Genomic DNA, 17,083 nt, shown 5'->3' with positions numbered 1-17,083 from the left:
AATAATAGATATGATATTGATTTATAATATAAGGTGACCTGTTCTCAAAAGCACATAATTTCATTTATGCTGCACTGTGTTCACAATGAAATGTAACATCTAGGAGTAAGTTGAACTGAAGACTACGCAAGCAATACAGGGAATTTTAATGATAAAGTGAAACTAATATATAGCTTTTGTTTTCTCACATTCTTTTGCAAAATGAAACAATGAGAACACCTGTAAGAAAGTCAACTAGAACTAAAACAAAGAAATTGCGTGTATAAGTGTATTCCTATTCCAATATGTTAAGAGAAAACTAAAAAGCCAAACGCAACCATATAGTAACATATGTCATTTTTTAGTAGAATCTACAGCTAAAAAGATTCATCAGACAAACCAAATAGTTGAACTTGAAACAAACACAACAGGTATAAACACAAAGGAACTCCACGATTAGCATCATAAACAAAGTCATAAAAAAGATAACGTTGCAAATTTACATTAACACTCTAAAGTGCATCATGATACATAACAATTGATTACATACCATACATGTTGAGCATAAGCCACCTGAAATATTGACCCTATACAAAAATCCTTCATCTAATATCTAAAATATGATGGCAAGTAAAAGGTTGGCCGGCACTGGCACCACTATCTCATGAATGAACCAAATAAAGAGTACATTCAAACAAAGCAAGTCAATTCGGTGTATATAACTACATATCATAAAGAGTCCATGTCAAATTATAAACAGAGTCTATCCCTATCAATGTGAGTCAGTAATGCATTCTTGCATGAATTAAGAATCAAGGAACTAACTAATGAGTTTGATGAAGGCATATCTCATTGAGAAGTGCAAATCTGGCCTTGTTAACACTGTAAAAACAGAAGTATATGTGTTGCTCAAGATCCCCAAGCAAATGTTCCAAAACAGGTTGGCTCTTTCTTAACTGTTTGAGCACCTCCTGTATGGGATGCTTCTCCCTTCCTCTCTCCAACGCAAACCTAACATAAGCCTTATCAGCTTCAACAGCGGTTAGAAGCCGATCAACGAGACTATCAATAGTGTTAATATCATTCACCACAAGAGTTCCATTTTCCACAGCCTCAAGCTGCTTCAGCCGCGCGAGCTCCCTCCGCCTCGGCCGAGGAGCGCAAAGCAGCGGCGGCGCGGCGGTGAAGGCGGCAAACCCTACCGCGGAGTGCGCGACGACAACGACGACGGTGGCGGCAGCCGCGGCAACAAGGAAGACGGCGAGTCCGGCGGCGGCGCGGCGGAAGAGGCGGATCCGCGAGTGGCACCGGCGGAGGTCGCGCTGGATGTCGCGCCTGAGGTCGGAGAAGCGGTCGCGGAGCGGGTGGAGGCGCGAGAGCGCGAAGGGATTGTCGTGGCGGTCGAACTGGAGGAAGAGGTCGAAGGCGCGGTCGCACTGCGGCTGCGAGAGGGAGTGGTCGGGGAGGACGGAGAGGAGGTCGGAGAGCGGCGCGTAGAGGAGGCGCGCGCGGCGGACGCTGCGGCTGAGGCGGAGGCAGAAGTCGGAGGCGGTTTCGCTGTGGTCGAAGTAGGTGGAGACGAGGCGCGTGAGGTTGCTTTGGGGTTTGGATTTGGCGAGGGCTTCCCGGACGCTGTGCGAGTCCGGTTGGAGGACCTGAGAGAGGAGGTGGCGGTGGTAAGAGTCCTCGTCGTCGACGTGGTGGACCTGCGGAGGGGCCTGGATCATGGACCGAATCTCGTTGTAGGAGTGGGCCTGCACGGCCCGCTGGAATTCGCGCGACACATTTGGGCTTGTGGCGGAAGTGTTTTCTTCTTCCGTCGAGTTCCCTGCAAAGTGTGAAAAAAGCAAACATTCGGTGAGACATTTACGCAAACAGCTTCGGTGGTTTTGGTTTTGGTTTTGGTTTTGGTTTTGGCTTTACCTTCGGATTGAGAATGGGAAGGTGGAGGAAGAGAAGAAATGTTGGTGGTGGGAGTCAAGGACTTGAACGAGACGCATTCCAGCATTCTATTGAAACTATGTGTGAGTGCGAAAAGAGAGAGAGGGGATAGTGGCAGCTTTTTAAGGTTTTTGTGGGATGCGGCTTGTCTGCACTTAGAGATATGGTGGGGTGTTTGATCTCTACCCTTGATTTTGTATTCTTGAGAAACGACCCTTAAGTCATGATTGTAGGTCAAATCAAATGTATGAAAGGTAACTATAGGCAATCTAGAACTGTCTTTGTGACTGATTTGATGATTGGGGTGAATACATGTCCTAATTCTGGCTTTTTAACCAAAGTGAAATGGGGTCGTTGACGAAATTATTTATTTAAATAGGACTATTTTGAATTTATTTATGTTTTTTGGACTGTTTATAATGGTGTCGCTACGGCCCACAGCGACACCCATGTCACGTGGCTTTTTTTACACTTCAGGAAAGTCATGAAAGTCATATTAATAGTGTCGCTACAGCCCATAGCGGTATTAAACAGCTTCAATAAAGTCGCTGTAGCCTAAAGCGACACATATATAAAAAAATATTTATTTTTAATTATTAAAAAGTGATAAAAAAAACAATTTATTTAATAATTTAAAAAAAAAAAAACAGAAAAATAGTGGCGCTGTAGGCTACAGCGCCACTTTTTTAAAAATAAAAAACGTAAATACAAAAATAAAAATGTATAAAATAAAGAAAAATGAGAAATAGATAAATATTTATAAGTACATATTTTTATGATATTGGTAAATAATATAAAATGTGATAAAAAAAACAATTTCTTTAATAATTTAAAAAAAAACAGAAAAATAGTGGCGCTGTAGGCTACAGCGCCACTTTTTTAAAAATAAAAAACGTAAATACAAAAATAAAAATGTATAAAATAAAGAAAAATGAGAAATAGATAAATATTTATAAGTACATATTTTTATGATATTGGTAAATAATATAAAATGTGATAAAAAATAATTTCTTTAATAATTTTAAAACAAAAAAACAGAAAAATAGTGGCGCTGTAGGCTACAGCGCCACTTTCTTTTTAAAAAAAAACGTAAATACAAAAATAAAAATGTATAAAATAAAGAAAAATGAGAAATAGATAAATATTTATAAGTACATATTTTTATGATATTGGTAAATAATATAAAATGTGATAAAAAATAATTTCTTTAATAATTTAAAAAAAAAACAGAAAAATAGTGGCGTTGTAGCCTACAGCGCCACTTTTTAAAAAAAAAAACAACGTAAATAGAAAATTAAAAATGTATAAAATAAAAAAAATCAGAAATAGGTAAATATATAAATATATATTTTTATGATATGCGTAAATAAAATAAAACTTGATAAAAATTAATTTTTTGAATAATTTAAAAAAAATAATAATAAATAAATAATGTGGCGCTGTGGCCTATAGCGACACTGTGGCGCTATAGGCCATAACGACACAGGTGGTGGTTGAGAAATTAATTACAGTGGCCACGTGTCAAATTACCGCTGATTCAACCAGTAGTAATTGGACACGTGGCATCGAACAGTAAAATAAAATAAAATAAAAATGCTTATATATAGTGATTTTACCTCAGATGGTCCCCTCCTCATTTTCGTTTCCAGACTTGTTGCATTCGAGAGCATTAGGTAAGTTTTAATTTTTTTATTTATCTGTTTAATTTATTTAAAAATTATTTACTTACTTTTAAATTTTGTTTAACGTTTAAATATTTTTTTTTTTTTATTTCAGGGTAATTTTTATTTTGTGAATTTCTCCAGAGTTGCAGATTTATTCAAGCTTTCAGGTATTTAAATGTTTATTATTTTCTTTAATTTATAATTTATTTAAATTGATTAATTGTTATAGTTACTGTAATTTAGTTAGAATTATTTATATTTTTTTGTGTAATAATTTGAAAGTCGCTGTAGGCTAGTCATTTGACATAGTTGTGTAATTATTCATTTTTAATTATTTCTGTGTAATTTATATTCAATTTAAAAATAATGATATTTATATTTTGAGTTGATTTATTTTAATTCTGTTTAAAATATATTTATATAGAAAAGAAATTAATTAAAAGAAATTCAAAAAATTTAATAACGTGTTATTTAAATTTATTTAAAAACAATTATTTTAAAATTAATGATATTTAAATTTTAAATTGATTTATTTGAATTTTGTTTAATTTATATTTTTGCAGAAAAAATTTAATTTAAAAATAAAAATTATATTAATTTAATAACGTGTTATTTAAATATATTTTAAAAAAATTTATTAGAATTTTAAATAGAATTAAATAATTTCTGTGTTAGTTATAATTATTTTAAAATTAATGATATTTAAATTTTGAATTGATTTATTTGAATTCTGTTTAATTTATATTTTTGCAGAAAAAATTTAATTTAAAAATAAAAATTATATTAATTTAATAACGTGTTATTTAAATATATTTTAAAAAAAATTTATTAGAATTTTAAATAGAATTAAATAATTTCTGTGTTAGTTATAATTATTTTAAAATTAATGATATTTAAATTTTGAATTGATTTATTTGAATTCTGTTTAATTTATATTTTTGCGGAACATAATTTAATTGAAAATAAGAATTAATTTAATTTAATAACGTGTTATTTAAATTTATTTTAAAAAAATTATTTAAATTTTAAAATGAATTAAATTATTTCTTTGTAAGTTATATTTATTTTAAAAATAAAGATATTTAAATTTTGAATTGATTTATTTTAATTCTGTTTAAATTATATTTATGTAGAAAAGAAATAAATTTAAAAAAATTAATTTAAGTTGTTATATTTGTTTATTTATATTTTATATAATGGATGAAATAATGTGCTGTTAAATTTTGTTATAGATGACATCATCTTCTACATCTATGCGTGTGAGTTGTGGACCCGTTGAGGATGATTTACTGTCATTACAGTCCATACATGTTTCACAACATGTTTGGAATAGAGAAGAAGATAGGAGATTATTAACACGACGTGCTGCTCCAACACGTAATGGAATTGACGGAATTCCACATCAAATAGTTCCGTTAATAGACCAGGCTGGATTTGGATGGATTGCTCGGTTGAGTTATATCAAAATGAGTCCTGGTTTATTAACTGCTCTGGTAGATCGTTGAATTGACAAATTTTCTAATGAAAAAGTAGAAGATTATTGCATACCTATTTCAGCATATAATTCCATTATTGGCATCACATTCTGGCTCTGAAATGCTTCTATCATGCATTGTACATCATCATCGTCACTCAATTCCAATGAAGAATATATGTTGTTATCACCTTGTGAAACTAAAAATCTGTAACTTACAGATAATATCACTTGATTTGAGTTAAGATTAAATTTGTTGTGAATCCTTCTCTTTAATATATCCAAAGTGATACCTCGTTTAATATACATTCCTTTTTTTGGTCCATCAAATGTTACACCTTCATACATCTTTCCAGTGTAAATATAAGCAATCATTTGATCCATAATATCTGCAACCAAAAAAAATTAATTAGTGCAAATACCTACAATTTATATCTTAAAAAAAACAAAATTATACTCACTGAATCAGAAACAAACGTAACTAGCTCAGAGATTTAAATCAACCAAAACGTAACTAATAAGTATATGATTTCAACTGTGAAAAAAACGTAGCTAGGGGGTTATATATAGTGATATTGTCGCTGTAGGCCATAGCGACACTAAGAGTCGCTGTAGGTCACAACGCCTATTTAAAATTATTTAAAGGACAAAAATATATATACAAAAACAATATAAATTACAGAAAAATAAATTTTATAATTACAAATTAATATTTAAGTGCTAAATATAAATTAAACAAATTTCCAAACAAAATAAGTTAATAATTAAAAATAAAAAATAAAAATTAATTAGTGGCGTTGTGGGTCACAGCGACACTAAGAGTCGCTGTAGGCCACAACGCCTATTTAAAATTATTTAAAGGACAAAAATATATATACAAAAACAACATAAATTACAGAAAAATAAACTTTATAATTACAAATTAATATTTAAGTGCTAAATATAAATTAAACAAATTTTCAAACAAAATAAGTTAATAACTAAAAAAAAATAAAAATTAATTAGTGGCGCTGTGGGCCACAGCGACACTAAGAGTCGCTGTAGGCCACAACGCCTATTTAGAATTATTTAAAGGACAAAAATATATATACAAAAACAATATAAATTACAGAAAAATAAACTTTATAATTACAAATTAATATTTAAGTGCTAAATATAAATTAAACAAATTTCCAAACAAAATAAATTAATAACTAAAAAAAAAAAATTAATTAGTGGCGCTGTGGGCCACAGCGACTCTGTGTCGCTATAGGCCACAGCGCCACTTACATAAATAATTAAATCTATTTTTAAAAATTACGTTTTTAAATAAATATTTTTTTTATAAATATATAATAAGTATACTCAGTTGATTATTTTAAGGTTACATTTAAATTATTTCAGTTTTTTTCGTTTTTTTTCTTAAATGGTGTCGCTATGGGCTACACTAGCTTTGTTGGCTCACAAACTGTGTTGGTCCAGCCCATAACGACACTGTTGTGGCTCATTCCAGCCATCCGTACGCCAAAAAAAAAAAAAACACGTGGCATTGGTGTCGCTATGGCCCATAGCGACACCGTTGTAAACAGCCCCAAAGGCGTAAATAAATTCAAAACAGCCTCATTTACGTAAATAACTTGGTCAACGACCCCACTTTGGTCAAAAAGCCCCTAATTCTAGGTTTTTTACTTTTGTAGTTACATACTTCTCTGAGTTAAAAAACAAAATGAGTAGAAAAAAAATAAAAGAGATGAAAATAAGAGAATAGAAATAAGTAAACAAAATATGATAGAAATAAATTATAATTAACAATAAATTTACAATATTACCATTCTAGTAAAATTGTTGTATAGTACAAAATAATTTTCTAAAAATGATTTTATTTAAATAAACATGTTATTTATTTGAAAAAATATGTATATTTGAATGAAAATATTATTATAAAAATAAAAAATATGAAAGTGAAGTGTCTATTTGGATACTCAAACTCACGAGATTTTATCTAACTTATTTTAGATTCACAAAGAATTGAGTTATGTTTACTAGATACTTGAACGGAATAGATATTCATTAGCTATATACTTAAATGTATGGCAATTATGAATATCAATATATTCACACATATCTCATACAAGCAAGAGATCATATTTAAGTGGTAAAAACATAGTTAATGAATGGTATCAACACCAATTTTTACCTGTATGTACATGATCAATTTAAAAGTACACATATTACACAATACAATCCTATTCTAGTTTTACTTTTTTTCTTTTGTGTAATATCATTCCATTTGAATAAAAATAACACTCATTCAAATAAACTACAATGTATTTAAATAAAATGTTCTCCCATTCAAAGAATAAAAGAAGATTATGACCTTCCATTCGAATAAAACAACCCTCATTAATGTAATTCTATCATTTATATATAATATAAACAATTCATGTCAATTGTCAACTTGCTATATGAATATAATTAACATTTATAAACAATCAATTAATAAAGTAATAAAATATATAAAATTTTAAAAATTAGGTAACAATATGTGTTATTTTAAAAATAAAATAATAAACTTCATAAAATTATGAAATATAGGTAAAAATAAAAAGTACAATAAAACCCAAGTGTTTATGATTTTTATTATTTCTAAACTTTTCTCTTTGGGCCATTCTCTGATAAAAAATAAAAAATAAAAAATTCTGTGTTACAAAATAAAACGTTCACATGTAGGCGTACCAAATGAAAAAACAAAAAAGCCACAGAAGACACGTTATAGAAATTATTAATTGTTTTTACAAGACTTGAAAGCAAAAACTAGAATTTTTTACCTATATATTATTTTTTTTAAAAAAAATTTACCCAATTAACAACTGTGCAGGTTTATTTACCAAGTTAGAACCATTCACTGTTCAAGCTCAGAATTCGGTTCCCGGGGAACCGAATTCTGAGTTGTTTTTTTTTTCTTTTTCGTGCATGTGAGGAAACGTGGGCAGCTGTTGGAAGTAGAACGGCCCGTTCCGAAAGCAGAACGGGCCGTTCTGCTTAAAGGCTCAGAGTGACATTTCTGAAAGTGAAACGGGCCAAGAACGGGCCGTTCCAGCGTTAAGAATTAACATTGAAATAGATGTTGGAAGCGGCCCGTTTTAAAGAAAATTTTTGGTCATTTTTTTTAACGTGGAACGGGCCGTTCTTGTTTTAGAACAGCCCGTTCCAAAATACAAATTTACACATTTTTTTACTCCGGGAACGGCCTTGGAACGGCCCGTTCCAGGAGCTATTTTAACGAATGGGTTTGTGCTTTGGAACGGGCCGTTCTGGTTTTGGAACGGCCTGTTCTGGGTAAACAGTAAAAATGCAAGTTAATGTCTAGCTTGCTCAAATGGCTGAGAAGGTATTTGGTTAAGGTCCATGATTGGACCACTTAAAAGCTGTGTGTATGACTCAATGTTGTAGTTGGAGGGGATATCATAAGAAGGGCCAGATGGGTTAGTGTACTGGTAACTTTGATAAACTTCGTAAGGTGAACGTGAAGGTGAAACTTGTGGTGCATGTGATTCAACTGTAGTAAATGTAGCATATAATTCAATACCTGATTGAAGTTGATTAGAATCGTGAACATTGAAAAGTGCCTCAACGTCTTCATCATCCGTCAACTCAACACAGGTATAGTTACTAACCCCTGGGCCAAGTCTAATAGGGTACCGAAAATGTATGCTAGCCACCCTCTCAGAATCTTGTCGATATAGCTTTCTGTGGATGACTTTTTGAAGCCTTTCTAGAGTAATTCCTCTGTTGATACGAACTAATTTTGCAGATGGAGAGGAGAAGGTGATTCCTTCATTCGGACATTGGTTAATGGAACCATCAGAATGAACAATAACGTAGATTGAAGAAGCCATTTTATGAAAGGTTTAAAGGAAATGAATGTGATTCTAAGAAACTGATTCAAAAGGGGTAGACGGAAGGAATAAAGGAGAGCAGGTAATTTGAAATCGTGTGAAAAAAATGAAGGGGAGAGGGTCTATTTATAGAAAAACTTGCGTTTTTATTGTTTACCCAGAACGGGCCGTTCTAAAACCAGAACGGCCCGTTCTAAATCACAAACCCTTTGTTAAAAAACCTCCTGGAACGGGCCGTTCCAAGGCTGTTCCACTTGTAAAAAATTGTGTAAATTTGTATTTTGGAACGGGCTGTTCTAAAACAAGAACGGCCCGTTCCACGTTAAAAAAAATGACCACAAATTTTCTTTAAAATGGGCCGCTTCCAACATCTATTTCAATGTTAATTCTTAACGCTGGAACGGCCCGTTCTTGACCCGTTTCACTTTCAGAAATGTCACTCGAAACGAGCCGTTCCGCTTCCAACAGCTGCCCACGTTTCCTCACATGCACGAAAAAAAAAAATATATATATAAAACCAACTCAGAATTCGGTTCCCCGGGAACCGAATTTTGAGTTGAAAAAACAAAAAAAAATAATACTTTGATGCTCAGAATTCGATTTCCCGGGAACCGAATTCTGAGCTTGAACAGTAAATGGTTCTAACTTGGTAAATAAACCTGCACAGTTATTAATTGGGTAATTTTTAAAAAAAAAAAATAATATATAGGTAAAAAATTCGCAAAAACTACTAAAAGTAAGATATTTAAATGAATGAATAATTTGTCTGCGAACTCTTAAATGCTTGCTTGTTAACCAAATTTTCTAACACTTCAGACTAATGTGACGTAATGATTAATGAAAGACAGTAATGATGATGTGCAACAAATATTTCTTTCAGTTTTCATGAATGAATTTCAGTGTCCTCTGCTTCCAGTTGAAATTTATCTCTCTTGCTATACTTAAATACATGAAGACTGGCATTGCATTGCCTACAACCCCCGGCAACATTTCCCAGTCTTTTCAATTACTCAACCCAAAAGGAGAGAGAATTGCTTTGTGTTAATTGTTAAATGTTAAAAGAAAAATATAGTTTGAATTTGATATGTAACACTCTTTCTAAATCTTTTATTTTTTTATAAATTCAAATTTATTACAAATCACAAATTTTATCTCTCTTATATTTTTTTTTATTAATGAATCTCTATCAATAATATGATTCAGTAATAAAATTCACTAATATTTTTAATTTTTAATTAATACTGATATTTTATTTTGTAAATACAAACATAATTATTATATATAATATAATTAAATTTATAATAAATTATATATAAAAACAAATATTTTGTTTGAATATATATATATATATATTTAAAATTATTATACATAAATATTTATATATATAAATTATATTTTAAATTTATGATAAATAATTTATATTATAATTTTTTTTAGTTATTGATAATTTATTTTAAAATATTAATGTTTAATTTATAAAAAATTATGATAAATAAAAATTAATTTTTTTTTATAAATTTTTTATTGAAAAAAAATTCTAAAAATACTTTCGTATAAGATAAAGATTATTAATAATAGATAGTGTTAGTGAAAATGTCAGCTTGGAAAATATGTAGACATTGGACAGGAATATGTAAAACTCATAAATAGTTTGCCACACCAACCCAATCTTCACTGTCATATTAACAACAAATAATGGTTTACAAGAGATCTCATACATTTATGAAGCAAAAAAATTAGGAAGAGAAAAAAAAAAGAAAGAAAGAAAAGAATACAGCTTATCACTGGACCATGAAAAAAATAAAAGAGAGTGGGGGATACAACTGCTCTTTATACACTTAGGAAGCAGCTGGTCCTATTCTCTGGTATGCAAGGAAAATGAGAAAGCAAATTAAGGTGCAATGCACAAATATAACATATATATAATACTATATAATACTTAACAATTTAAGAGAACGATACCCTTTTTCTTTATTTTGTTGATTTGAATAACTGGCTTCCAAGAGTCACAATTGGGGTTCCTTCTCCCATGATTGTTGTCAAGTTCATTTCCTTCTCTAGGATCCGATCAAGTTCCATTTCCACATAGCTCATGGCAGGTCGCCTCTCACTTGAAGGATCTAAGCATCTAATTATGAGCATGATGTATTCTTCCATCCCTTCAGCTGTAAAACTACTCTCCAATCTCCTATCAATGATGTAAGACATCATGCCACGGTCTTGATTGCTTACCACCTTCATTATAGAGGGAAAAAAAAAAGTACAAAACAATCACAGAGAAGCACATGGACTTTACATGTAAGATTAGCCCCAAGCACATCATGAAAAGTAGCTATGACACACTTTCAACATGTGCCCCCAAAGCCAAGTTTTGTGAATGTCACATTGCATCTATGATGTTTAAAAGTAGAGTAAATAGTACATATATATACTGACAATGTATAGAGTTGTTATATCATCATTCGTCCATCAATCAAAAATCATCATATATGATAATTTTGTTGATTTATACGATGACTACCTTAAAAGTTACATCTAGTATGATTTCTGATTGATGATCGGTTACACTGATAGTGAGTAAAAATTAAACTCTAGAAACTATTCACGTACCCATTCAACCAGATTTTCATTAGCCTCCGGAAATGGTGATTCTATTGCTTCTTTCCCACTTAACAATTCCAGCAAAAATACCCCAAAGCTGTATACATCGCTCTTTTCAGAAAATCGTCTGAACTCTCTCACTCTGCAGGGCATGGTGTGCATAAATAAATGCATGCAAAACCAGAACAACACAAGTCATTAACGAGCTTTAGAGCTATATATTACTCTGATGCAAGGAATATTTCATCTGTTGCCACTTGAGAAGAGGAGCCTGCAATGTCAACTCTCCCCAAAAAATTGCGAAGTCCTGCGTCTGCCACCTTAGCAATGAAGTTTTCATCCACAAGAACATTAGCAGTTTTGAAATCCTTATGCACCAAACGGGGACTCAAAGAGTGGAGATGAGCCAAACCTGCATAGAATAGTGTGAATGATCCTTTGAAAACCAGGAACAAGTTCCTCATGGCTTTATGCATAGAGAAGGTATTACCAAATAAATGGAAGTTTTAGGATGGCTTACAAAAACAATTGCGAGATCCACTAAGATACTTAGGTATTTTATCTAAAAGAGAAGAAAACTGATACCAGGAAAGCCACAAATGCTCACTGATTTTGCAAAGGATCACCTTTAGCTGCACCTTGAGCTATTGAAAGTCTAAGCTTGAATTCTAGCTTCTCTTGCGATTGTTGACCAGCGCCTGCAAAGGAAAATCATAATCACCATCATGAGTTTTAAGAAGATTCATTTAGCTAAACAAGACACAATTTTTTATGAAATGTAGTGTAATGCAATTTAATTTTGCATGCATGCAGCAAATAATGCAGCACAGGATAACTGAACAATCAGTATCAGTATAACTATTGTCTGAATAGAGATGAAGTTCATAATAAAACTTTGCAAATATACAGAAATTTACCATACAAGTGACTGGAGACGCTTCCATTAGGCACATATTCATATATAAGAAACTGAAGATTGTTCTCCTGGCAGTAGCCTAAAAGAGTGACGAGATTCCGATGGTGAATAGACGAGAGGTAGCGTACCTAAAGTAAAACAAAGTCATATCATACCAAAGCAAGAAAATGAACCGTTCAGGATACTTGTACTTAAGACTATGTATGCAATTGCCATTCCATTAGAATTATGAAGTGAATATGTCAGAAACTGTAATACAGTTTATGCTCACAAAGTCCGACTAGTTTAAAATTTAAATCAACAAAACAAAGTCTGTCACACAAAAAGAAGTGAGATAGAAATACTTTTTGTGCTCACATATATTTATAAAGATTTTATTCAGACATGACTGGAACACATTAGAGTGAACTAATGGTAAAAGAAAGATTCATCTTACTGAATCAAATGATATATGAAGCTAAATGGCATTTATTATAGAACTCTAAATTCTGAAGCAGAAACAGAAAAGGGTCACAAGGACATGAGAAATAAGATGTGAAGAAGAAGAGGGCATCCTTTTGAAATTATAAGAAACTGATCAAGGAAAACAATTTTAGTGACGAATTCATCAAGGACTTATATGAAGTACCAAGCATCTGTTATTATTCTACTGAATAGGGCATGGGAAGCAACTTCTCAACAATGATACATTTCATACTCAGACTCGGCGTCTCATACATGACACAATAAAGTTTTAGAGCATGAAACTGAGTATTACCTCATCAACAAATTCCTGACTAGCGAGTCCACGGCGTTTTTTGATGGCTACAAGCATCCCATCTTGAAGTAAACCCTTGTAAACCTCCCCAAATTTCCCTTCTCCAATCAAATTTTTGTCACTGAAATTTTTTGTGGCCAGAGATAGTTCTTCCATCTCAAAACGCCTAGTATCTCGTACAGGCAACTCAATTGCACCATGTCTTCCCACTGCATGTTGTAGAATTTATTTGCATCACTATAAACACTAGGAAAATTATTCATCACAGAATATATGTATATCCAATACATGCATGTGAGATGTTACCTTGGGAAGGATCAGAGGACCCTGTCTCTGAAGTCCTAGAAACATTTCTCTGACGAGACGAGCAAAACCATATAAGTATTATAGCAATCCCTACCAATGCCACGGCTCCTGCAGCTCCTCCTAATATTGCTGCAAGAGTACTTGACATTTGGTGTGGGAATCCCTTCACTTATGCTGTACAAATTTATATGAACTCTTATTGTACATGAAACCTGGAGTCCAAAGGATAGCAAAAGATCACAATCTGTGGAGAATGAACATAATGTGCTTCAAGAGAAAGGGGATGATACAGTTAACAATGCAAAAAGTTAAGAACCATTAGTGACTTTAGTTCAAAATTAATGGAACGTTGACACATGATTGCAAAGGACATGACTTAAACACAATGCATGCAGTTAAGAATGCAGGCATAAAAACTAAATAAAATTGAATATAATGATAATGCTGAACTAAGAAAAGAGTATATCCAGTAAGTTTGTCTGTGAAATCAATGAATAGTGCTAAGCTAACATCACCAAAAAAAAAAATCAAAAATTGAAGGAATTTTAGGAAACCCAGGAAAATGCATGTATTCTCTAAATGTCATGCAGGCTGATAAAATTGGATCTTGCCTAATAACATTGCATCTGCTCTGCACATAGTTGAAATCTATAAAAAAAAATTAATAAATAAAGGCAGAGTGGAAGGGAAGGAACAACAAATAGAATAAAGTGGTTACTTTTAGTCAAATCTCCAGACCTATATGACGAGATAAATAATGAGGCAGGATCTCAGAAAGCCTGAGCTTCATTTACCAATGACACTTTGAAGGAGGTTCCAATGCCACTCACGGAAATCAAGATTGACCCACAAACCCCCTCCACCCTCCCTCATATGAACCAATTTTCCACCCTCAACACAAATCCACAATCAAACCAAGATGTTCAAGGCTTCCTTCCACACAAGATGCAAATATAGAAAGTGGGGTTTTGGGGGCATCAAAATCAAAAAGCTGCCTAAACCAAACACCCCCTTCAGATCAGGAGCAACACTTGAAGTCTCAGTTGGCTCCAAAGACAAGGTCAAGGCCTGATATGAATATGCTCCCTGAAAGGTAGTGCCACTCTGTAAGCAATGAAAACCCAGAAGTAAAACCTCTCTATCACGTTGTACTTTTTATTAATTTTTATTGGAAAAAAAAAATACTCTCTCTCTCAGTAGTGTATCATCGTTGGATAGTGGATACAGACAATGCCAACAGAAAGTGACCTTGCGCCGACAGACACAACACACTATCAGGTTTATTACCACCTCCACCAAACACCCCAATTCAAAATCATCACCACAAATATAAACATAGTATATATATGTATGTACATGTAAACAAAGCCACAAAAACAAGGGACCCTTTATATTCTTTTGATTGATGGTTCCACTCCAGCTGAAGGGAAATTCAATTCAAGCTGACTAGAATTGAAGCTGAAGACTTGAGAGGGGAATGCAGTTGGAGAGAGAAAGATAGAGAGAGAGGGTATGACAGAGAAAGACAGAGAGAGAGAGAGAGAGGGGCCAAAAAATAATCTTTTTTTAATTTTTTGTGGGCTGTAAAGTGGCATAATTGTTGTCTGGTACCGCAAGTTGAATGGGATTTATTTTTCTGTGTCGTGTACAGGGCATCTAAGCTGTAACAGATTCACACTGCTGCAACAGCACAAACAGAGAGAAAGGGAGAGCCAGGAGACACAGTACATTGCAAGAGTAAAATCACTCAGATCATGTATCAATGTATTTATTTTCACATTTGATATGCACAACCACAAATATCATCACGTAGATCAACTGCTATAAGGTTGTTTTAATTTGACAAATGATTTCGAGTTTAACTCATGTAATTGTATTAAATACTAGAAATAAGAATTTTGTGACTTATAATTACCTTACTTGACTCAACCAGGATCATCTATCTATGTTTTTTCTTATTTTACATTTGATATGCAAAAGTATAAATATGACCACTTAGATCAATTGGTATGATTTTACTTTAATCAATAATTTAGAATTTGGATTATATAATTTTATTAAATACTCAAAAGAAGAATTTTGAGACTTATAATTATCTTATCTGACTCGAACATAATTGTATTTGGTAGAAAATACTTAGTAACTTGTGAAGAAAACATAAATTAGGATACAATATAAAAAGAGAGAGAAAGAGAGGGTGATTCAAAGTTGTGGCTTGTTCCTTGTGGGGTTGTTGTACCCCACCAGCCAGCTATGTTGACGTTGCTCCTACTGAGTATTTTATGTGTGTATAATATAAGGATTATGTTAGTCCGGTAAGTGAATGAAATTTAGGACAAAAAGCAAGGAATATGTAACGGCAAACTCTACGGTTCTGTTCCTTTTAGCTTTTGTTTATTCCCGTTTCTAACAGCAACACTTCTTCGGATTCTTATCAATTATTCTTTAATATCATATGTTCTTTGTCATTGCAATGGAAACATATATAATATGATGGGGCGATGATGATTACCATGATGATTACAAGAAGTCAAGAACCGCTCAGAATTGTAGCAGTCGAGGCCGTAGGGGTTGCACTAACTCAACCAACCAACCATGAATTTATAAGTAAAACATTAATCTAGTTCTTAAAATTGGTATTACCAATCAATTTGAACCGCATGTATTATTAAAAGGTAAATGCAGTCTGTCAACTAACAATCAAATTGTTCTTTAAAATTGACATTATGCTCAATTTGATTCCTATTGTAATCAAATTAGTCGTTTTTGGATAACCTTCACCCCATCAATGAATTTGATCTTGACATTAAGAACAAAAGATCAAATTAGCTAATAATTAAATTAAAGAACTGAAATGACTAACACTTGTCAATTAAAGAAACTAATTTGCTTATCTCAATTTCTGGAAGTGTCATTATAATTTGAGGGACCGATTTGTCAATTGTCATTTAATGTTTTTCATTTCTTCCGTTTTGTTTAATACCCTTTTTCACCTCTTCTTTTGTGAAGAAGGTGACATGGCTTGACCAAAAGAAAAACAAAGGAATAATCCAGCGTGAGTATTGGCAACAATGTGAACGAAACAAATGACATCATTAATCATGATTTGAAAGATTCTTAGACTTGATGAAAGCAAGACAATAGGGACGCAATGATATGATCAATAACACAGAGAAGGATAATAATGTGGTAACCAGTAAGTAAACCACCCTCTTTAATTACATAATGTCAACGTCCAAAATTATTGAGGCACAATGATTTAGTACCCTTTCTGCTCAAGAACTGATCAAAGTCCATTTTGTAACACAAACTAATTAGTTTAGGTCTGGTTTGGTCTCTTTAAAACTGGCATCACTGGCCTAGTGTCAGCATATTTATTTAACTGGTTTTGCCTGATATAGATTTACTGCCCTTTTGCCATTCTGTGTCACAAGACTCACCTAACAGCAAATAAACTCAATTGACATTATTTTCCTCCAAACTTTTCAGACAGTATAATCGACACAACCCCACAAAGATCACATCTTTGGATCTATGACGTAGAATACCAGATTACCCCAATCCCTT

The 17,083-nt window shown here is 32.5% G+C and overlaps 2 protein-coding genes across 6 annotated transcripts; both read right to left on the bottom strand.

Moving 5' to 3' along the window:
- Window positions 1-456: 456 nt before the first annotated feature.
- Window positions 457-2,123, bottom strand: LOC109789636 (UPF0496 protein At3g19330). The gene is made up of 2 exons (XM_083072257.1): window positions 1,903-2,123; window positions 457-1,807 (listed from the first exon to the last, which is right to left on the bottom strand). The coding sequence occupies exons 1-2, from the start codon at window positions 1,985-1,987 to the stop codon at window positions 804-806; spliced, it is 1,089 nt and encodes a 362-aa protein (XP_082928383.1). The 5' UTR covers window positions 1,988-2,123; the 3' UTR covers window positions 457-803.
- Window positions 2,124-5,135: 3,012 nt separating this feature from the next.
- Window positions 5,136-15,320, bottom strand: LOC109789640 (Protein kinase superfamily protein). Of its 5 annotated transcripts, none has more exons than XM_083072256.1 (9): window positions 14,235-15,320; window positions 13,517-13,728; window positions 13,211-13,419; window positions 12,455-12,581; window positions 12,164-12,235; window positions 11,763-11,949; window positions 11,547-11,679; window positions 10,899-11,171; window positions 5,136-5,447 (listed from the first exon to the last, which is right to left on the bottom strand). In XM_083072256.1, exons 2-8 carry the CDS (start codon window positions 13,662-13,664, stop codon window positions 10,908-10,910), a joined length of 1,140 nt encoding a protein of 379 aa, XP_082928382.1. In that variant the 5' UTR covers window positions 13,665-13,728; window positions 14,235-15,320; the 3' UTR covers window positions 5,136-5,447; window positions 10,899-10,907. The 5 variants fall into 5 exon arrangements, with proteins under 5 accessions (XP_082928382.1, XP_020204236.1, XP_020204237.1 ...); XM_020348647.3 differs by lacking the exon at window positions 5,136-5,447 and adding an exon at window positions 10,571-10,798 and having other exon boundaries at window positions 14,235-15,319; XM_020348648.3 differs by lacking the exon at window positions 5,136-5,447 and having other exon boundaries at window positions 10,571-11,171; window positions 14,311-15,318.
- Window positions 15,321-17,083: the final 1,763 nt, after the last annotated feature.

The sequence above is a fragment of the Cajanus cajan genome, chromosome 4 (assembly GCF_000230855.2).
Source record: "Cajanus cajan strain Asha chromosome 4, NIPB_CcT2T_4, whole genome shotgun sequence".
Lineage (NCBI taxonomy): Eukaryota > Viridiplantae > Streptophyta > Magnoliopsida > Fabales > Fabaceae > Cajanus > Cajanus cajan.
The sequence above is the reverse complement of the archived record's forward strand: the minus strand, read 5'-3'. Positions and strand labels throughout refer to the sequence as shown.

Excerpts from the sequence above, each read along its gene's own strand:
- LOC109789636 (XM_083072257.1), bottom strand. The coding sequence starts at position 1,987 with ATGCTGGAATGCGTCTCGTTCAAGTCCTTGACTCCCACCACCAACATT. Across the intron at positions 1,808-1,902 it reads TTCCCATTCTCAATCCGAAG|GGAACTCGACGGAAGAAGAA; the intron begins GTAAAGCCAAAA and ends CACACTTTGCAG.
- LOC109789640 (XM_083072256.1), bottom strand. The coding sequence starts at position 13,664 with ATGTCAAGTACTCTTGCAGCAATATTAGGAGGAGCTGCAGGAGCCGTG. Across the intron at positions 13,420-13,516 it reads GTCCTCTGATCCTTCCCAAG|TGGGAAGACATGGTGCAATT; the intron begins GTAACATCTCAC and ends TACAACATGCAG. Across the intron at positions 11,172-11,546 it reads ATGAAAATCTGGTTGAATGG|GTGGTAAGCAATCAAGACCG; the intron begins GTACGTGAATAG and ends TCTATAATGAAG.